Here is a 23,795-nt window from a genome sequence, read left to right on the forward strand (position 1 = left end):
TATAGATAAAATCTATTGGTTTTATTCAAAATATCTTTAATGGCACTTGGTAACCCTTACACCATGAGCTACTGATCTTTAAAGTTCATGGTAAATGCCTTTTTTACTGATTTTAGAGCAGAAATATAGTTCTGTAGACGTTTTGAGTACTTCTGAAACATTGACATCCCTATAAATACCACATATATCTGATCATAAAACAAAGTTTTCTGTTATTTTGTAAGGAAACCAGGTTTTCAAGAGGTTAGGTTAATCTAGGTTAGTGAAAATTAAGTGAGTTAAAAATTTGCTGCCATCTTGTGATGTAAATTAGAATTGCATTTATTGTGCTGTTGGAAACACAAGAGAAGTTGGTATCTCAATATATTTTGTGGAACAGGTGAGAGATGACCTTGTTCTTGCAATCCTGCTGCAGCACTTGCATCAATTTTTTATCACAGTGTACTTACGAGTCAAGAGAGGAAACATCAAGACGATTAATTATAAAAGAGCTGAACAGATTTGGCTTTTTCCTTGTGTGAAGAACTAATAAAAGGAAAGCATATAAAGCATTTTAAGTAAATGACATTTTTCTTCTGTAATGTGGCATGCTTACTCCAAGGCTGGATTGCTTATTTCAAAGTGATTGAGTTTGTTTAAATTCTAGCTACAAAATAAACTTACCAACCAACCAGTCAAGATGGAGCAACCTCCCATAAGCCAATAGGTTTAAGAGAAAAAGGCCTTTCCACATCCACTGAGTTGAAGGAGTCAGGATTTCAGTGGCATGCTAAGCTTCCCCTCCCACACAGTCTTCCAGGGGACTTGCTGCAAGTTTTACCCAAAACAGCACTTTCTACTCCTGTAACTAAAGTGGTTTGGGGTTTTCTTTACCCAGAAGATACATGGGACTGAGCTCCTCATGGCATTATTCACCATCCATTAGCACTTTGCCTTGTCTGCTAAAATTACATGTTCTGTGATGGTCAAAAAAGTCCTGCTCAAGGCAATGTGAACTTTGGAGCAGTTACTGAAGGCCTGGTTATAATTAAGGACATCTCCAATAAAAACAACATGAGCACAACAGGCAACTGGAAGTTTATAGAAAGGCAGATGCCCAAACTTACACAGAGCAAACAGTACACATTGTTCAGGCTACTATGAGGGTCTGATTTATTCCTCAAATAAAAACAGAGGAAACTCTGAACTTTGCAATACTTTACTTTTGACACAAGAATCTCTCTGTACTGTAACCTGCCCAAAACAAACTACCCACCCTGCTAAAGAATCAACCCTGTAAGAAACCAAAACAAAGTATTTTCCCGAGTTAGTTACTAGAATTGCTGCTAAAAGTTTGCAACTATAAATAAAGGTTTGCTCTCTCCAGACTTGCTAACAAGCATCAAATTTGTAGCACCTAATTCAGGAAAGACTTGACTTAAAGGGAGCTGACCACAGCCAGAACATTTTGGCCTAAACAGTTGCATTTGAAATATAAAATTCTGATTGGAACAATTAAACAATTGACTTTTCTTCACACTCAACTATTCCCACGTTTCAGCCTTTCAGAACAGCATCTCTCCAGAGGCATCCATGCCTGGCCAGCGTAGAGAGCTGCCAGCTCATGCTGTGGTGTGTCCCACAGGCCAGAGGAACCTGGCTCAGGAATTCCAGCCGCAGCGCAGCTCCAGGAGGAGCCCAGGAGCACTGCCAGTGAGCCCGAGGGCAGCCCACCCCACCAAACACACCTCCTTCCCTAAAGTGACAATAGCCTCACATTTCCAGAGAAAACATTGCTTTTCTATTTGCTTTCTTGCCCCTGGGAGTCCAACGCTGCCCTTTCTGCAAAGTAGCAGAACACTGAAAATTGTTGCAAAGCTGAGTTTTTTTGTTTTCTGGAAATCGTTGCAAACTGAAAATGTGGCAGAAAACAGAAAGATTTGTTTTCCACAATGTATTTGGTGCTCAGTGGGCAGAGCTATGGGGCAGGACAACTTCACACATTTCCTTCTCCTTGGGTCTCTAAAGCAAGGTTCAGAATCAAAAAAACCCCAGCAATTCAGCTATAAAATAAATTAAAAAGGGAAATATTTAGTATTCTTGTTAAATTCTTCTTTGGAATTTCTTTTGGAATTTTTCCATTAATCCTGAAGTAACAAAAAGCATATTTAAAATATACACCACAGACAAGGGAATAATTATTTTTCTTTTCTCTCCGTTCAGAACTAAGCTACTCAGTGCTTCACACAAAACCCCAGTGGGAATACAGTGCCTCTGAGATCAGCACAAAGAAGTCCTTCTGAAGACAGTTTAAAACACTTGCTCTTCCATCTAGCCCAACAAAATCATATAATTAATCACATATTAATTTATATTTTAAAACATTGACACTTAATATGATTTATGTGGAAATTTCAACTGCTGAAAATTCTGAGAAACTAATTCTATTAGGGAACTTCACATTTTAACTTACGTTTCAAACCATATTTAAGGAGATATGTTTACATGGCAGTTTTCAGCATTCTACCTTTATGCCTTTATGTATCAAAATCAGTCTTCAAAGCAGCAGATGAAACAATCAACACATTTAATGAGTGAAATAATTAATTACTGATGGAATGTAATGATCTGAGACTACTCATCAGATTTTAACTAACTAAAGAGTTCATCAAAAATTAAATGCTTACATTATAACCTGAGATGCAGAAATTTCCTTCTTAACTTTAAATTACTTTTTCTAAACCAAAATACAACTGAATACCTGATTCTCTAAGTTTCCCTTTCTCCCAGACTACATTCTGCCCCAGCAGAGGTATCCTCATGAATCCTTAAACCCTAAAAGGATCTGATTGCACTCACTTTTTGACAAGGACAAAAACTGGCAAGGAATGAACGAGCAGTTTCCACAGCACTTCTTTGTGCAAGACTTGTCTGCTGGGGACATCACTGCCAATATTCTTGCCAACAGTCCAGTGCTCACACATCTCTGATGTCAAGACCCAGTCTGTCTCCACCAGGCTACGCAGATAATTCTGCAGTTCTGGACCAAGTAGGGCACATTAACCAGCAACAGTTTGCTAAAAATTGTCAAATAAGATCAACTCCTCAGACTTAGTCCTACACTGCTGAGTCCAGACATGCACTTGCTGCACGTACCACTGGGAAGGGGGGATGGTGGCACTGCTTATTATTGAAGCTGCATTACACATCTTATGACCACTGTCAAGTGATGTTTTCAGTGTGCTTATAACTTCTGCAGATTCACAGAATATCCTGAGTTGGAAGGGACTGACAGGGACCATCAAGTCCAACTCTTGGCCCTGCACAGGACCATCCCCAAGAATCACAATATTTGCCTAAGAGCTTTGCCAAACTTTAACCACTTACATGAACATTACTTGCATTTGCTGTTCTCAAACTCACTTCCTCAGGGAAAATTTCAGACAAAATTTAAGCTTTTTATAAAGGTGAAAAAAGGATAGTATACAATATATTGGTTTTCAGTGTTAAAAAGAAAGCAGAGCACAATGCTTTTGGAAGTATTTGGAGTAAAGGCTGCAGCCTGACACTGGTGAACACTGTGACAGGTACACTGGATCCATGAAAATCCACCATGAAAATCATGGTAAAAAACCCATCCCTTTGACTAAGCCCAGCTCCTTTGGCATTGCTAGACTGAGCAGGATTTAACATCCCTGGGGACTGGAATAAGGAGCCAGAGGTAAGGAAAAGATTTGGCTGAGACAGCAACGCTTTGGAAGCAGAACAAGACAACTTGATGGAGGTGACAGAAGGGAGAGGATTCGCAAGTCCCTGATCATGCTCTGCTCAGGAGCCTGGAATAGAAAATGTCACCTTCTCTCTGCTGTGAGCAAACTGCTGAGGGAAATCAAACTCTTGGCAAAAGATCCAGTCTAGGACTGGTCTATGCAGAGGATGACAAACCCCTTTGCTGTCAGGCTCTCCAACAGCTAAATAAGAAATCTTCATGGTAGATTACAGACCTGATGAAGAAACATGTCCAGAAACTGCAGAATTCAACACAGCCCTAATGCTTTTTCCAGTTTGGTGTGTTTTAACTCTTCAGAGGAACCCTACAGAAGCCATTTCTGAGCTTGGAAATCAAGTACTGAAAATTAAGAAGTTTCATGCTTAAGAATGTACATTTAATCTGGAATCAAACCTCAACTGTAAAGTTTAATAATAAAGACTTCCACCTTCTTTGTTTACTACACAGACATAACTAAGGCTTCATAACTCATTTGTGCCACATTATTTAACCCTGTTCTAAAAAACCAGTTTAATAGATTTACTGCTCTTGCTGATTAAAGAAGCCCAAAATGATAAAGGGCCAAATGACACAATTTGATATTCTAATCTCAGAATCCTTGAATGATTTGGGTTGAAAGAGACTTTAAAGGTCACCTAGTTCCAATCCTCCTGCATAGGCAGGGACACCTTCCTCTACACTATGTTTCTCAAAGCCCCATCCAACCTGTCCTTATGTGAGATAGACATTTTAAAGAGTACTGTGATCTAAAGAAAGGTGTAATTTGAGTGGAGAGACAACAGTCATGTGAAAAGAAATTTTATTCCTAATACTTGCAATCCCCCCAATTACCTCTCAATGCAGGGAAAATGGTAATTCCTCACCAAGGCTCCTGGAAGGATAGTGCAAAACCAGAGCCTAAAGGCAACAATGAAAGGAAAACCAAAGGGCCTGGGGGGGCCACCTCCCCTGTCCTTTTTGTGGGTTGTTCTGGGTTTTTTTTATTGTCTTCTGGAGGTCGGGTTAAAAAAGTGTAGGTCTTTCATTTCAGGCTCATACAAATACAGTATCATTTGCCTGCAACAGCAACTCTCCATCAGCAGAAAAGCTACATCAATTTTCTTTAGCAACTATCAGCACTACAGGCTCCTCTATAAATCAACAACCTTTTGCTTCATGAGATGAAAACATTTTTTTGAGGTGAAAAAATACTAGACGTCAATATTTAAAATTATAATTATCAGCTCTCTAGTTCATAATAATGTTAAGCTTTTTCAACAAAGGCAAAGGCTTCATTCCAACTCTGAACCAAAAATTCAGAGTCCTGATAAGGGATATTATTCTGCATGATGGAATTACCTTTGTGCTGACACTGAAACGTTTCATCTCTATATCTAGAGGTGGTTACTGAAATCAAAATAAACTAATATGAGACCCAAATGCCATTTACTCATTAAGTATTTGAGAAACAGGACAGAATAATTGATTACTGACATGCTGTATCAAGTGATTTGGGGAGGGTGAGGTTCACAGCAGCCCAGAGGGGAATTAAACTTGCAATCTTCCTGGAGCAGGATTAAAGGAGAAGCAGACAAGTAAATCAGCACCAGGCTGGAATTAGAGACTGGAGTTTAAGTTGTTGTTTTAACAAACCCTTCTCAGTGTCAACTGAGTCAAAACACTCAGGGACGAATTCAAAAACATCCAGATGAAAACAAAGGAAAGAAGCATTTAAGTGCCTGTAAATATCCCAGTGAAGCATTATTCATGCTGTATGGCTGGCCCCTGTTCTCTCCCTGCCTTGTGTCTGTGTTTAAAATCCAGTGATGAGGAGTTGTGCTGGTGTGAGGGTAAGGATAACACAGAAATACTTAATACGGTAATACATGCAGTGATCAGAGAACTACATGGGTGTCACCTGTAAATTTAATTTAGATAAGGAGGTTGTTTTTTTTTTTTTCCTAAGAACCAGTGATTCATTATGGAGCCTTGTGGGGGCCTGAGACCCCATTGGTCCTTTTCACAGAAAGGATGAGGAAAAGAGTAATTGTGTAATGGGAACTCCAGAAGCTCTTCCCATCCATCCAGCCAATGCCACTCAGCAGTGGGGAAGAGCAATTCCCTGCCCTCAGCCCTGCCTAAGGAGCTGTTAGATATTCTGGAACAGCATATTAAATGACTTGTGGTAACCTGGTTTACCCTATTCCTCAATCAGCACCTTGTGTTAAACGACTTTACAATGTGTTTCCCTGCTTTATAGTGCCTTCTCCTGGTAACACAATGCCCTCTTCTTCTGTATGTCTCACAAGAAACCAGGAGATCACGAGGATAAAGGGAAAGAATTTTTGCTGTCAGTGTCCATGTTATGTGGTCTCTTGAGCCCTCCAGCTGGCTGGCCACACAGAGGGATGAGGTGTCCCCAGCCCATGAATTCAGTCCCTCTCCCAACAGTGCTCTTCTGCACTGAGAGGGTCCGGGCACCCCCCTAGAAGTGCTCACTGCTCTTTCCAAGACCTCTGTGGTGGCTCCTACAGCAAAGCACTGTTACTTCTCTCCTTAGTTCCTGTATTATAAGAGAAAATATTCACCAAATTCAATGATCTCTATGTCAATAGGTTTCAATTCAATTCTTTCACATTGTCCAAAAGTACAAAAAAAAAGGCTTCAAGAATTGTGTTCCTTTTTGAAATGCATACCTGCCTCTAACACAAATAAACAACCACTCCTACAGTGCCTTTCCAAGGCATGCCTTTTCCAGCACTTCCTACACATCATTATCAAAACAGAAACCCACAGCTGATACAGGGCAGCAGGCACACAGCACAACTGAGGCAAGCGCTTGCTTTTACCTCCAGTTACAGAGTTTATGGGACCAGAAGCAAAAGAGAGGTGTTATCCAGCATGATGTGAATAAACCATTCACAAAAGATACAACACAGCTCAAGTATTCACACAAGAGCTTCAAGTCTCACCATATGCTCAGTGCTAAATTCACATCACATAAACAAACTTAGCACAAGCTAACCTCCTGCCCTCGTTATGATAATAAAATATTTACCAAATTCAAACACAGCTAGTAAAAAATCTCTGCTGAATTTGAGTAACTACTACTGCAGCATTGTAAAGGCTACCTTTGCACAGGTTTAGCTAGATTGCAATGAGAAAGGATATAGAAAGAACACTCCAAGATATATGCATAAAGAAATAGGGCCTTTTTTCCCCTTACAGTCTAATATAAACTCTGAAATCAATTTAAATTAATAAAAACAAGGAAAGTTTTCAAATTGAGCTGTCAGCTAACTACCAGAATCATTATAATTTCCAAATCATCATTCATATAATTAAAAGAACACAAAGCATAATTTACAATAAGTGTTTAACCATCTTTCCCCACTGCTGTGTTTCCACATAAACACTGAGTTGTTATTCTTGTGACAGCATCGGTGATTTAGCTACCACAGCCCCAGATGAAAAACAAGTCATTTCAGGTCTAGGCTGTCCAAAACGTGGAGCCATCACACTGTACCTGTGTCTTCTGGCATTCCTGCATGAATTCCCTTCCAGAGGGGAAATGCCACCCGAAGCCCTGCTGTTATGTGGCTGCTGCTGTGGGGAGCGGGATCCGCAGCGTGCGCGGCCACAGCCACCACTCCGACCCCAACACGCCCAGGGTCAGATGACTCCTGCAGCACCCACGCACAGGCGGGAGCTGAGCCAACACCTCGCCGTCACCACCGTGTAAAAATAGCGTCCTACAGAAGCCGAAATATTGTCACGTCCATGGGAGGGGGCACCACTGGCAGGGTCCCAGAGGGACCAGATGGAGGACGTTGCCAGCAAGGGGTGTCTTTGCATCAGGTGGTACCACAGCCGCTTCAGGGTGGTGCTGGGCACCTGGGGAGAAAGGCTAAAAGAACTAAAACCTTCAAACTCCTTGTCATAAATACAGGCTGAGATAGCAGGGAAACCCCTTTAGACATCCCCCCAACACAGCAGTCCCTTCCCCCTGGTGCAGGAGGGCACAGCACTGATGTCCAAAGGAGATGATGTAAGCAGTGAGATGCTCTCACTGTGAGATACCTGGCAGCCAAAAATCTCCTCCCGATTGCTCATATGGAGTTGAAACGTGTATCACTGGAATAGCACTGATGTGTTGAGCTATTTAAAGCACTACATGGGAACAGAATGAGCATTTCTATAAGGACTAACTTCAGAAATCTATATGGTGAGTACACCACTGCCCTGGGCCATGCCAGACATGGTCTGTAACTTTAAATAGCCCTCAGCTGACATGGCCTGACACCCAGAGCACAGATCTGAAGATCCCAGGTTCCATACACTGAATCAAAACTATGAACTAATCAATTAAAAAAAAAAATCTTATATATGCATTATCTTGCAGCAACTGCCTTTTGACACGAAACTCTTATGGGAGCATTTTATTTTGTTCAATATTGTTGTGCTGCCCGTGTGAAGCCAAATCCATCCTCACACTCTTTTGGATCACCATCAGCCTCCCTGGCTGAGCTCTCCAGACATTTGCAGATTTGGCCTACTTAGTTTTTCCCAGCAGCTACTTCAGCTTGGCAGAAACACAAAAGGCACTCTGCTAAATAGCAACACTCTGAAGGCACGTAAATTAATAGGCAGGAAAAGTGAAAGGGCTTTCACTCTAACATAGCCTTTCCCTTTGCTTGCCAGGCTTCCAAGGCTAAATGCTTGGTAACTTGCATTTTAATGTTGTATGATCATAATGTAGCCACACAGTGCACTAATTTGTATTTACAATTTGAGGTGTGATCCCTGAGCCTCCCCTGAAGTCTCACCAGTTGCCTACAGCAAAGGAGAAATCACACTCGAGGAGCTGAGAGGATTTTCATGGTGTTTCTGAGAAACTCTATCACCACTCATGGGCTTCACAGGCACAAAGCACGAGGCCACTGCACTTCATTAGCATGATGGGCTGAGTCGGGGGAGTGTGACAAGGGGCAGCAGTGACAGCAGCACAGGCGAGCGATCAGAGACCTCCTGCTGCAAATGATGCAGAAAACTGTGTAGCTTTAACCTGATTTCTCAAATCAACACAGGCCAAACACCTGTAACTCCACTGTTTTAACAGGAATAACAGCACACTGCCCTTGCTACGGAAAAGGACAAGACACTTGGCTCCTCTTACAATCTCAAGTGAAGTCCTGGTAGCCACAGCAGTGCCCATCCTCTGTTTCAGGTTTGCTTTTTTCCAGGGTTACATTACCCAGGTCAACACCTTCATCAACATCTTTGCGAACAGCAACCAGACAGCAACAAATTTAGGCCACCCAGAAATGGATTAGTTGGCTGCAAAATCTTTATAACCTGTGGTACCATGAGTTATAAATGACATTTTATAAATATTTCAGACCTGTTCCCAATTAACTCATGCTTTTTTTCCTGTACTCACTGTCCTCTTTCCCAGTGTAAGCTAAAGTGACTGTCAGCAGTAACTGGACTGGTTATAGTTAAGTTTTAAGTAGTTCCTGCAAGGAACAAGGAGTTAGACTTGATGATCCTTGTCCCTTTCAACTTGAGATATTCCAATAGGATTCTAAGATTCTACGAAGGTGACAGTATATAGTTGAACCCTCTTCTTCCACGTTCACAGCACTTCACTAGGCCCGTCTGGAACTTTTTCCACAGCCTGTCTCTGAAAATGTTTTGGAATAATTATTTTATTAGATGTAGAAGAATGTAGAGCTTTTTCCTCACTACGAAATATGGAAGTATTTCCTAACTAAGAATTTTTTAAAAAATCAAGAGTTATGTAGATGCTAAAAAAAGCTAGAGAAATTTTCCAGCTTTTTACAGCCTCCTGTGAAAGTCTCCGTTCTCATGCAAGCTAGCTGAGAAATGGTTTGTTATTTTGTAAACTATCTCACAGGTCCAAGTTGTTGTGGAAGTTGTTTTGATTCATTGAGAATAATATTTTGAGAATGGGAACTATTCTGCTCAGCCAATCACTTTGGTGGTTGTCTGGCCAATGGGCCAATCATGTCATTTCTCTATTGCAAACCACGCTATAAAAAGATGGGTTTTTTACATTAAACGTTGGCCTCAGCCATCTTCCCTGACCTGGATTTATGTCATGATTATTCGCCGTTCTCGGCACAACAGCGACAGAGTTATAACACCACCTGAGATTCAGGGACTTCGCAGTATACAACAGGTATGTACCTGTTTGCTTGCAGCAACTCTTATGCTGCTTGGGATTGGCATCTTGGTTTAAATTTTAGGTTGCCCTGTGTGGAGTCAGGAGCTGGACTCAACAATCCCCATGGGTTCCTTCCAACTCAGGAGCCTTTATGATTTTATAAAACAATGTCCCTGGATTTCAAGGCACTCATCAGGTTTCTACCCAATTGTATATATGTCTGTTTATAGCAAATGGAGACTACAGAGTCCAGTCTCAATACAGATTAAGATACTAACTTTTCATAAATAATATATAATTAATGAATTTTACTTTGAAAAGGCTGGAAAATACAAGAAATCATCATACTTCACAGATATTCTCAGTACATCTTAAGATGCATTTCCTTTTAAGTTGAAAAAACTGGTTGCAGTGCTGCTTCATGTTATTTTTGCTTTTGGATAGTTTTGACCCAGGTTAGTGCTAATTTGGATTTTCTATTGGGGATCAATACAATCACAAAGAGAGGCACTGCTCTCTTCTCTGTGGTGACCAGAGACGGGACCTCGGGGAATGGCCTGAAGTTGTGTCAGAGGAGGTTTAAGTTGGAGAGCAGGAAAAGGTTCTTCACCCAGAGGGTGGCTGGACACTGGAACAGGCTCCCCAGGGAAGTGGTCACAGCACCAACCCTGACAGAGTTCAAAGATGCTCTCGGGCACCTGGTGTGACTTCTGGGGATGGTGCTGTGCAGGGCTACAACTTGGAACTTTGATGATCCTTGTGCATCCTTTCCAACTCAGGATATTCTATTATATGAAAAATACAGTAAAATTAAACATATCTCTAGGTATAATGATTCTGGTAACACTTTATAACTAGGACAAAAATAAAATTAAGTAATAGGTATTTCCTTTTAACTATCACAATTTATTAATTGAACTGATGTATTCCTCGCAGTCATGTCCAAAGTTGGAACTACTGCTGAATGGCCCATGTCCTCAAGCATTCATGATAGAAACAAAAAAGGACAAACCCATGGCAGAAGTGAAAATGAGCAGGAAAAGGGTAAATGACTTGGATAAATGGTGCCTCTACAACTAAAATCATGCCTTCCAACTTTCTGCCCAGCCTCTCTTGCATGAATCCTATATCTGCTGGGAATGGACTTGCAAAGCCACCCAACCCTGCTCTCAGTGACCTGTCCTGTTCAGAAACAGCCTGAGTTTAAACTTCTGGCTCTCAAACACCTCCACCCTCAAGGCTATGCATGAGATAACACTTCTCATTAACTGCACAGCAATGAGCCACGTGCATGGTCATCTTTAACCAAAACACATACAAGCAGGTCAGAGACAGTGGGCTCTCGTACAAGGCACTGAAGTAAAGAACCTGCTTCAGCAGGAAGGCTGGACTAGATGAACTCCAGAGGTCCCTTCCAACCTCAACCACTCTGTGATTCTGTGCCAATCCTGCATATTTATGAAGCAGAAGTCAGGCTGAGGATCCACGATGAGCTCTGCATGACGGGGAGCAGGCAGTTGTTTGCTTCAGAGGTAACTGGGTCATGAGTCCTGCTCTGCTCCTTGCTATCTCTTGGGAATAAAGAGATTCCTTCAGCCCTGAAATCCATTATGATAGCCCTTGACTGCTGGCCAGCAAGTCAGGTGAATGAAAACAGAACTTCTCCCACTCCCAGCTCCTTTCTCCAAGGGGGACCTTTCTGCAGCAGACCTAGAGCCAGACCAAAGCTGGCATTAGCTCCATGTGCTCCCCAACTAGAATGAAAGCACCATCTAATATTCTTCAGCAAACTGTGCACCCAAAATACTGAGCAGAAATCACACGTAAACCCTACAAAGCCTTTAGCAGAGGTTTTTATAATGGGAAAAAGAGGTATATCAAACCTAAAAATAGGGTGCAAGAAAACGCTTAGAGAACTGAAAAAACCAAACACAGGCCCATAATGAGGTGAGAGCATGTCCAGAATGCAGTTGGCAGAGTGACACAGGTCAGAGGATAAAGGGATGGGGTCTGGTTATCAGCAAAGAGACAACGAGAGCCACAGCGACAGCCCTGCAGGTCACACACCTTCAGGAATGAACCTGCCACACAGGGACTCTGCTGACCTTATGAAACTGATAGGGATTGCCAGTAAAATGGAGCAGACATCAGATAAGGAAAGATCTGCTTAAGTAGAGGTCACAGGCTACAATTTAGCTCAGAAGAAGACCTGTCATGCAATAAGGATAAGGCAAGCAATTAACAAAAGGTATTAGTTTCTGAAAGGTCAGGCATTACAAGGGACTTTTCAGAGAAAGGACTTCGGAAAGCAAGAGGGAAACTGTATACCCAGTGGTGAGCTAGAATAATGGGATGTATTGTATTAAGGGAAGGCATCCTGCCTGCAACAGAAAAGGTACTGTAACAAGAACCACCCAGAAAAAAATTAGAATCCAAGCCCAACATTTTATGGGAGGGAAATCAAAGAAGCAGAATGAGGCAATAAATGTCAGTTGGTGTGGCCAAAAATTGCATGTGGTAGGCATGAGAGTTAGAAAAACTCATTTATATCTTTGAATACAGGAGGATTTAAACTACAATGTGAGTTTGGCATTTAGGGGCTCATGAGTGGCGCAAGAAAGATGACAGGCACTGCAAAGATGCCAAGAAAATTTTCGGGTACTTCTTCTGGGAGTAAATGAATGCATGGAGCAGGATTTTTCTGTGTGGGCTGATGCCACATGCATACGAAGAGAGAGAGATTACTAAATTTTAGTTTATCATTGCTTTATATATAAAATTACCATTTAAATTGTCTGGATTTTTAATCAATGGAAATTTCAAGTGCTTACATAGAGAATAAACAGAAGTATTACCTAAAGAATTAGACTTAAAGCACCTTCATTGCATTGCTCTCTTCTGAAAAGTTACACAGACATTGCCATAATTCTGCAATCATCAGCTACCTATCATACAAAATTATCAAATGATGATGTGGGTTGGGTGCTATTCAGAAAAAAAAACCATTCAACCTCTCATGTGTTTTAATTAGAATCAATAAATTTAACTTTGAAGGTTTCTTAAAAAGAGAGAATTAAAAAATGCACACACCCCACCCCCATCATCCCCACCAAACTGGTAGATTTTGAGAGTTAAGAGGCGTGGGTATAGGTCTAAGGGAATACTCACGTGCCTGAAATGCCACACATATAAGTCCAAACTGCAAGGCTGGAAACCCCTCCTCACACCTGCTCCTCAACACATCCAAAGGCAGAGCAAGCTGATTTTTCATTTCCCATTTCCCAGCTGTCCATGGCTGACTGTGGGAAAGCACCTTTGGCTTCCACACGTAGTGGACACAGACGTGTGTGCTCGTTTGCAGCTTGTGTCTTTTGTGAGTGCGGGGTGCCAAGTGCTGTACTCGGTGTCACCCAGCAGATCTGAGAAGTCTCCATTTGAAGAGTTACCTTCCTTTTTTCCAGGAAACAATGACTCTGTGACCATAGGGACCTTTCTGAATCCTTGCCACATTTGTTGGATACACTCATCCCACATGCCTGGGCTGCCTTTCTGCAAACCCTGCAGCTCAGCCCAGCTGTGGCACATGGCACTACCAGGACAGTAAAGAGATGGCCAAGCACACATGTAGAGACCATCCTCTGCAAGAAAAGCTGACTATCATCTTCAGATTGGGGCCATCTGAACAACTGGCAAGATGAGTTTTATACTGACAGATCCAATCGGGAATGGGTGCAAATCCAATGGGTGCAAATTCCTTTTCCTCAGAGGCTCAGGAAGCTGCAAGCCCAACACTGGCGTTTGCATAGATAGCTCTGCTTGGGTTTGCAAAGGAGAGAGATGCTGAAAATCATGTTTACAACCTGGACCGTGAATCCCAAGTGAAAAGACCTGAATGAGAAATCTGCCCCAGAGTGGAGTGGGGATTTCAGACACATCCTCATCTGCAGCACTCTGTGTCCTGCACACACATGCACAAATTCCCAGCACTTTAATCCTTGCCTTTAGCCCACAGTGACCATGCCAGAGAACATTTTTCTGCCTGCTTTCCAAATCCCATTCTCTGTAAAGGGATGTAGCTGCAAAGCAGCAGGTCAGATCCAAATCCTACTTAAATACATTCATTTTGGTTGATGATCACTGAGGAATTTGTCAACAACACGGAATGCTGTTTTGAAAGTAAAAAAGAAGTCACCATTGGAAATGTGAAGCTGTTACACTTAACCCTGTTCCCAATAAAGTCCACCAGTAAAACTATTATTGATCTGGGTTGAAGACTTTCATCAGCATTCATTTCTGAATTCTGCCAAGTTTTTATCTTAGCAACTGGCTCATCACAACCAGAAAGTTCAGCCTTTCCCCTGCTTGCCTGAGGTTACAATTTCCCATCAGTAACATCTGAAATGCAATTATGTCTCTGAGCTCACTTTAATACCAAGAAACAAAGCAGATATTTTTTTTCTTGGAGTGTGTCTAAATTAATTGATATTCTTTATTGCTCAGTTCCACCATAAGAAGCTCCAAAATCTTAAGAATCAACTTAAAGAAAATCACTGGACTCTATATCTGTTACTGTTCTGCACCTCCCTGGCTGCCTGATGATCACTTCTAGCACCTCCATCAGTTACTCAAACCATATTCCTGCCATCTCCTGCCATTCCTCATCTTCAGGGTATTCTTTTTTGGAGAGCCATGACCCAATACCAGAAACTGTCATTGTGGTGCTATTTCCTCCCCCCAGGTCTGTAGCACTTGCTGGGTGCACCCCTGCCCAGCATCACTCTTCACACTGGTATCTGCTCCATCTGTGTCCTCGCATGGAGGAGGGGAACAAGCACATTCCCTGGCTTGGAAATGAGCAAATGTTTGCAACTGGGGAAAAACAGTGTATAAGGAATTTCCGTGGCTCATTTGTTTTTCCATTCCCTGGTACAAACAGAGTAATAATAACAACAGTGATGCCTGTTTGTTACAGCAACACCAAAAGCCAAAGCAAGATAAAATAATATAAAAAGCAATGGTCCATTTTGCTACCCACAATATATCACACCCAATCATTAATTAATATAATCTACTAACTTGCCACTAATGCTATACGAAATATGTTTCTAAAAGGATTACAAATAATAATTTAAGGACCTTTGCAAAGGCTCTTTCCTCTTTATCTTGTAGTCTACAGCATATAAAAATGTCTAAAATGATTACTCTGAAGTATAAAACTGAACTGCTTTTATTTGCTCTGCTTAATTTAGCATTAGAAAGGGATTAGCTCTTGTTTTATTGCAATCAGAGTTACTTCAAATATATATAGATATTGATGTTACTGAAGTTCTGGTGCTAAAGTCACACTACCTCACACAGTGAAAATTAGTTATCTTTGCCGAATTTGTCAAAGTGTAAAAACTTCTTATTAGATTCAGTTACACCCATACAAATCTAATTCTGCTTCATCCCCATCAGGCACACCAGCACGCTGCCTCCCTTTTCACATTCAGGCTACACAATTTCTGCAATCAATTATCTTTCAACACCACATTCATAGCAGAAATGTGTTATATTCACACAAACATGACCCAAGAGCCTTCAGCTACAGTGCTACTTCTTGCACAGTTCTGCATCTAACAGTTCTATTCCCAACAGGAACATTTTTGACATATCTACACAACATGCTTTTTGACCAAGTTTTGAGTTGCTTAATTTGCAAACCAGCATCTTATTCAGACAGCAAATGAGTTTTAGTTCAAACTAAATATTTTGTTCTGAAACTTTATATTCACCTTTTACAGACAGAAGGGGAAGCAGCAACATCATCTGATAAAATCATGTCTTATTTATAAAAAGAAAGATACTGCACGGCATTTTTCCCAGGTAATGTACAGAAATGCAATTCAGTGAAGGACAGACGAAAATCCCATGCCAAATTCCACACTAACCTCACTCCCCTGATTTCAAGAGGGTTGAAACACAAAGTATCTTTATTGTGTCAAGTGAACAGTGTGTGGTCAGGAGATCCTAAAGCCCACTATTCCCCATCCAGCCACTGAACCTGGTTAATTCCTTACATTCTACACAAAACATACAATTAATCTAAAATTGTAGCCAAGGCCGGGCGAACACCAAGAACCTTTTATTTTCCCCTGTCCCAAGAGAAGCCTTTATCTCTGTCCCTAACAGAGAAAAGCCTAGCAAGTCACTGCAAGGTGGAGCTTGGCAGCCCCCTGGGCAGATGTAGGTCACTCCTCCTCCTCCTCCTCCTCCCAAGGGCAAGGAAACCAGGAGTTTCATCTGGCTGCAAGCTGCTCCAATTGCCAATAATCCTACCAATTCGAGCCTTTAATAACAACCTACTAAGACGGCGATGACGCAGGATGCTGTCCCTTGACCTACATGCTGCCAAAGCGAGACATGGGCTGTTGGGCCGTCATGGACACAGCTGTTCAAGGACCCAGCTCGTGCCACGACACATCCTACCACATCCCCTTCTTGCTTTATGCACGGCTCTGAGACTGTTTGCACTCACAGTCCTCCCTCCTTAAGCACTTCAGGCTCCCTTCCACTACCCCACGTGAGACAGTCGCTTACATATGGGTTTGGTCTTTGCACCGATGCTGCTCTTTGGCCAGTTGGCATTATATAGAAACAGGATAAATTATGCATAGCCAAATCTGGGGGACCATGGGGTGCAGGGATGTGTCCCACACACAGCCAGCAAGGCGCCCAATAAGCACATGGAGCCCCACCAAACGCACACACAGTTTAAGAACAGAGGACAGGCTATGGCCATGAAGTGCTGGGCTCATCCAGAACAGGACAATACCCGATAGCCAACCTACTTGCAACCAGGTCCATTTATTCCTAATTTAGCTCTATTTTTCCACAAATGCTTCTCCCTGATTCCCCTTAATGTCTCCTTTCCCCAGCTTCAATCCTTCTCCTGGGCACACAGTTTCTTCACATGTTCGTTCAACCATGTTGCTGAAGAAAGGGAGTCTCCCTTACTGTTTCCCAGGGCTGCAACACATGGGAGCTCTGTTCACCCTTCCCCACTGCTCACCATGTACCAAAGGAGCACCAGAGCACAGTCTGGCTTTGCTCTGCTCCCAGAGCATCACGGAAAAGTAACAGTTTTAATTAAAGAGAAGCCCAACTTTAGCTTAATGCAACACACAGGAAAAACAAGTGATCCATGCTACCACAGCATGTTTCCAGAGTTTATTTCCAAAACAGAATATAAACAAAGATAAATCTCCTCCCAGTGCAAATACTCCTAAAGTAAATGATGACTCAGATGGTAAATACCCTTTCTATCACATCCCACTTCTCTCTATCATTTGGAGTGACAGCCCCGCTCTCACTGAATTAAAGAAGGACAATTCTGCTTTGTAATGAATGAAATCAACATTCTCTCCCGTATAATTTGTTTTTCTGCACTGCTAAGCACTGTCATTATCTGGACCTTAAAACTTTTTCATTTTAATAGTGTTTCTGTAGGAACAGGCCTGAAATTTAAAAAGTTATTTTGCTTTTCTAGGTACTCTCTTAAAACACAGATGTGACTGTAGCACTGAGCAAGGTACCTAAGAAAAACATAGTCTAATAAAGTTAAACTGATGGAGCTGGAAGCAGTGAGTATTAATTTCATATTCAAAGCATGATATGCAACTCCATGAAAAGACTGATGGGGTCCTCAGGGTATGAAAAATTGTATGATGCAATTGAATTATCTCAGCAATACAGTTTCTTACATAAGAGCTAGAAAAGGACATAGTAAGAGCTAATGTGTTAAAAAAGCAGAGAACTAGGAACAATTCCTTAATGCAATCCAATCCTTACTCTGTAATAATTTTAGCTACAACTATCACTGGGGCTGTGCAAAATGAGATCTTGTGGAAGTGCTTCTCTCTACTGACAACCAACTCGCTCTCTCAGCCAATGAGACCTTAGGTGTCAAAAGCAGAAAACTCTGAATTAGCCACCATGACTTGCAGAAATCCTTAATTTGACCTACCTTCCAGACTCAGTCATTCTAACAACATTTTTCATACTGTCAATCACAAATCAGTCCCAACTCTTTTAAGTGATTCTATTAGTAGGATTTTATGTATCACTAAGCATTAGAAATTCTCCTATCTCAATTTTAGTCCCTCTTCCAACACTGAGCCGAAACAGAGTTGAAAACTCTGGTTTGAATTTCAGTCTGGCACAGAACAATGACTTCCACTCATGCTCCAAGCCATACAAGCTTGATGACCCCCATCATGTCACAGGTTCCCTGTCAGACACCCCACTAGAGCCCAGGGCAGTCAGGTTTAACTGCCTTGCATTGTACCACTGAGTTCACAACAACAATGCTTTTGGGCACCTTCTTATTTCCACAGCACTATGAGTAAGACTAGCATGGCATTTTCTCCAGTGGCAGCTGTAATCTTCAAAGGAACAAGCTTTCAGTTCTTCCCTCTGTGCAAACATGAGCTTTATACAGAGACCAGGTAAAACTTCAGCCTTCCATTGTTTGCTAGAGTTTCCTGAAATGCTACTGCCAATAGCAATGCAAATTTCATCAGAAGAGTTACTAATTCCCAAACAAAATCACTCAGTGAGAACACTGTATATGGAACAATGTGCAAATATATTTTATTCAAAGAAGAGATAAAATATTTAATGGTTTAAGCATTTCTCTTGGGCAAAAACTAACAACGTGTGGTATTGCTTAAAAAAATGAAACATCTTTAATCTCTCAGCTTTAAAATTAGGCACTGGAAGAAGAAATTCTCTTTCTGAGTAGTTTCACAATGTTACAAACTCTTACTTCCAGATGCTGATCACACAAGTTCAGGATATAACCAAATATTAAATAAATGTGTAAACTGTATTTTTAATGTAGACTCATATAAAAACTTTACAGACTAAGTGAAAAACAAAGAAAAAATAACAAAGCTGCCTCTCTAGGGGAAGATTTGTAAAACAATACAAAACCCCTGCATACAAATACCTGGGAATTGCTGGCCAACACAGATGTGGTACTGAGGAAAGAAAAGGACCAGGGGAAAGGCAAACCCCACCAACTACTATTTTCAATAGTAAGAGAACAACGACAGGTTCTCTAGAGTGGAGAAACAGCAGGAGACGTCTACCTGTTCTTGGGCCCTGCTATCACACAAAATAGGCCCTTCTTCATGTTATTTTCTTGAGAAAATGTAATTTTGCAAGGAATACCTGCATTTGATGTCAGTTCTTCTCCTTCACCAAAACAATAAAAAGTGCCCCAAAGGCTAGTTAACAATTTGAAAAAAAAAAAAAAAGAAGAGTAATACTGTGCCATTTTACAATTACTATCTAAAAATATAGGATTTTTTTTGATAAATATTCTTTTGCCAAGATAGTGTCATGGAGTTTTTCTATACACACAGCAATAATATTATCTTGATTTAGAAATACACCACTAATACTAGGCCATTCAGCACGGCTCCTGAGAAAGCAGCAGAATCCCTGCACCTCTAGTTCAAGATTATTTTCTGCTGCACTTCACAATTTGCTTCTTTTAAACCTCCATTTAACTTTCTTTCCAGCTGCAGGTCAAATCTGCCACCTAATTCCTGCCTTCAGCCCCATTGCTGACGGTCTGCTAGGGTGGTTATATCCATACAGCTGTAATCAACACTTATTTACAAATTGATTAGGTCAATTACAGTTGTGAGTTCCACTTAGCACCAGTAAAGGAAAATTGCTGGAAGTTCTCTCTTTGTCCTCTAGACAGGCAGCCTAAGTGTCCAACTCTACAGCATAGAAATGGACACTCTACAGCATAGAGCATCTCTGCTCTATAACATAGGTCCCCAAAGACGCTCCAGACTGACAGATTTCCCACTGCCCTATTTGGTCCGCTAGCAATTACCAGAAACTGGGAAAAGACAGAAAATAAACTCATTATTATCACCTGGAAACCTACTGAGATGGACCTTTCCATTCATTTTGTATGCTCTCTTTTCAACCAGTGAGATTACATTTGTACAAAGGTAGAATTATAACAATCACTTTACAGTTTATTATTCTACTCACACAGTAAGATTTAATTTTATTTAAAGCACTGATCCAAAACATTTCAAACACATTCAGACATACTCAAAAGCCTTAATACTTATATGCTAAACCTCAACTTTGGCAAATATAAATCCTTTTATTAGTTGTATGATTAGGTATGGACATAATTAGAAAATGTAATAAAATAAAGTCTGCATTTTAAAACTTGAAATTGCTCTATCTTTAAATAAAAGCTCCTTTTCCTCAGTATGTTTTGCTATCATTTTAGAGACAGTTTATACTACTGAGATTCTACCTCTCCTATCTAGGAATTCCTTATATATTTTACATTCCATCAAAAAGAAAATAAAGGTCCCAAGATTCAACTTTAAATCAAGACACTATCTCAAAGTTGGCCTAGCTGTACTAACAACATATGAAATTATAAATGAGAAGATGTATACTCTGCTGTGCAGCAAATCCACAGACTATTAGAAATTTATTCTCAGGTCAGCTGTATAAGAGATTAGATCTTTTAATTATCTGTCACAGAATGGGAGTTAGGAGCCTCGAATCCATTCAGCTGCTCAGTTTGTGACCCGTAGAAATAAATCTGACCTCTTACAAGGCACATGTAAGCACCACACACGCTCCGAGACATAGCTATGGTTTTAAAATCACCGAGTAACTCTCTGGTATAACACTGCTTCAGAATAACTGAGCTTCCACTGGCAATGTACGTGCACCTGTGTTTTTGAAAGTGCTGCACAAGAGTTCCAGAAGCATTGTCTTGCTGTCCTGCTTTAGCTTTAAATGTAATTTTAATCATGCCGAAGTCAAGTTTAGCACTCCCACACGCTATATTTAGAACTAGAATAATTTAGGTTGGAAGGCACCTCTGGAAGTCATTTATGCCAGCCTCCTCCTCAGCACAGATCCCACTGGATCAGGTTGCCCAGGGCCTCATCCCATCCAAATCTCAAACCTCCAAGTATGTAAGGCTGCCACTTTCCCTGCTCTAGCGCTTTACAATCTTCTTGGGAATTTTGTTTCCTCTTATACCTAATCAGAACTTGCCATGTTGCAAGCTGACATGGGGTTGACTCCTGTCCTTTTGTCACACACCTCTGCGCAGAGCCTGGGTCCATCCTCTCTCCAACCCCGCAGTGGGACATGAAGACATTGATGTTCTCCCTCAGCCTCCCAAAGGAGCCTGGCTCCTGCAGACTCTCCTCGTACATCCAGCCTCTGCCCATCCAGGCAGCCTGTCCACAGACCAGTTCCACTTCTTCCCAGCACCAGGACCCTGGCATGACAGCAAAACAGATCTCTGTAAAATCCCTCTCTAACACGAACACCATCACAGGTGAGTGAGGACACACCATTTAAAGCAGGGTGATTAAAATTAGCCTTCCAAACCCGTATTTTGCATCCTTCGAAAGCTGGCCCAGCTCAAAGGTGCTGAACACCTTTAACTCACAGCATCTTGCCCATCCAGGTTTTTTTACACAGACACCTTCCATCATAGTATCATATATCCTAAGTAACAAAGCAAAACTCTTCTGTCTGGATCTGCCGTAAAGGAACTTGGAATGCCCTTAGGGGGGTGTCAACATTTCTCATCTGAACATGTAGCTTTAGACCATTGGAGTCTAAAAAAATAGAAGCTAATATTATACTTATGTTTAAATGGCTAAATGAATGCCTTTTTTTTTAGATATAAATGTCATAATTAATTTATTGTCCCACAGTGTTATCAGTCACAACAAATATGTAGATTTGCAGCAGCCTGACCCAAGGACTGACCCTACAAACCAAATATGAGATACAGTGACCTTGGTGATCCCACCACCAAAAATTCACAGCAGAAATAGAGCAGCCATACTCTTTTTAAATCTATGCACACACCAAACGTACAAAGAAACCAAGGCGGCTTGCAAAGTTACACATTTGACATTGCAACTTGCCTTAGAAGCAGAGATTTTGTTGAGACAGTAAATACCAATCCCACCTAACAATATATCCTCGGGATCACAGGTATTACTGCACAGGTATCCAGTTTCCAGCCTCTACACCCTGCCCAGGTTCCTTGCAATTTAAAGAACAGGCAATGTGATTAACACTGCTAATCTGGCTGCACTGTGAATTTTGGCTGACTCTTCCATATGGGAGCTCTGGGAGTTTTGACTGAAATATAAGAAGTATTGTTAAGCCTCAAAGTTCTATCACAGCCTTGAAATACTTGTTGTTTTAAATTAAGTACCATCCCTCAGAGATATGTGACTGTGCAGCAATCTGTTCTTTAGTTTTTTTTATTATATTAATTTGATTCTAGTTGTCATAGTTTCAGAAAAAGGTTAAAAGTTTTTAACATTCTAGAAAGTCTTCTCATCCCTTTCCAGTATGAACAACATAAACAAAATGCAAATGGTAAAAGAGAGGCTCCAATTTCTGTTCCAACTTAGGATTATGGATGCCACTGCTTGTGATTTTCCCCTTAATGTTCTTGTATACATACATGGCCTAATTTATAGATCTCAGTCATACACATAAGGTGTTGGCTTCTGCTTGTAAAATGATGATATTATAGTATTTTTTTATTTATATAAAAGGTATTTATGTATTTATTTCTTTAAAGTGCTAGAGATACACTACAACACCTTGCTTTGGAGAAAGAATACCAATCACATGAGTTTTGGTCTGAAGAGACCTTCCCAGGGTGTTGGGAAGAGCTGACAGGGTAGTTCCACTCACCAGTGTAGCCCCAAGGAATGGAAAAAATATTCAGGAAAAAAAAAAAAGAAAAAGAATACTTCCACAGCAAGTGATATTCCTCTTGGAAACAACAGAAATGGCCTCCTTGTTCCACTCACCGATTTTACTGCTGTGGTGGGGGAAATAGGACAGTGGTGACAATGCCCACAGCTGAGCATCTTGTGCCAAACCAAGGCAGGGGCCAAAAGCATCTCACCAATACAGCTGGTACCAAGGGACCCAGAACTGGCCCCAAGCCTTCCACCACTTGGAGCAAATCCTGAGCCACTGGATCCATCTGTGTATCTTTTTCCATAATGCTTCATTTTCCAGCCTGTAGGCAACTGACAAAGCAGATGTCACTGAAATGACTTAATGTATTAAGCTGCTATTTGTTTAATTCTGATGTGGAAAATGTGTCACACTCAAAATAGTTTAGTATGTTAATGTACCACTGCAGCAACCTACCGCAATCTTTAAGCATTTTATTTTAGACTTATTTGCTTATTTTACTTTAAATCATAATTAAAACCTGTTTTCTTGCTTCCTTTTAATAGTACTCTTAACTTTACCTCCAGTTTCCTCAAGCTGAATAAACAGAACTATTATCACAAATAAACATTTAACGTCCTAGCATATTTATCTACAATTTATTTGCATTAAATTACATAAGACAGATGCAGATAAAATTTCCACTATAATGTATTCCGTTAACAATTTGTAGCACAATAATTCATAAATGAAGGGGCTCTGGGGATTTACCTTCAAGGAATAACAGTTTAATGTCTGTGTCTACATAAGAAAGCTGACCAAAGCTATATTTGGAATGGGTCTCTGAGTAATAGTATTGAAAAGAAATCTGAAATCTAAATAGTCTTATTTGAATCAAACTTTTTCAAAAAATATTCTTCAAAATTCCAATTCTAAGGTAAGAGCAGGTTTTAATAACTACGGAATGAACTTTTATTTCTTATATGAATACATAGCTCCTTATGCTGCAATGGGATTATACATGACAGTACAGCTAGTCTTGAACCTGAAGATTATTCATCTCAAAAACTTTTATAGAATCAATTTTAGAATAATTTT

At 40.8% G+C, this 23,795-nt stretch overlaps 1 protein-coding gene across 13 annotated transcripts in view; it reads right to left on the reverse strand.

Annotated features, from left to right (window-relative positions):
* ABLIM2 (actin binding LIM protein family member 2) overlaps positions 1-23,795 on the reverse strand; it is a 131,285-nt gene that overhangs the window by 94,980 nt on the left and 12,510 nt on the right. The window contains exon 1 of one of the 13 annotated variants that reach the window (XM_019287292.2): positions 7,275-7,398. The exons of the other annotated variants lie outside the window; for them this stretch is intronic. Coding sequence (XP_019142837.1) covers positions 7,275-7,290 — 16 coding nt within the window. The 5' untranslated portion in view covers positions 7,291-7,398. Of the gene's footprint in view, positions 1-7,274; positions 7,399-23,795 lie in introns of those variants that run through there. 13 annotated transcript variants of the gene reach the window in all.

Source organism: Corvus cornix, chromosome 4 (assembly GCF_000738735.6).
Source record: "Corvus cornix cornix isolate S_Up_H32 chromosome 4, ASM73873v5, whole genome shotgun sequence".
NCBI lineage: Eukaryota > Metazoa > Chordata > Aves > Passeriformes > Corvidae > Corvus > Corvus cornix.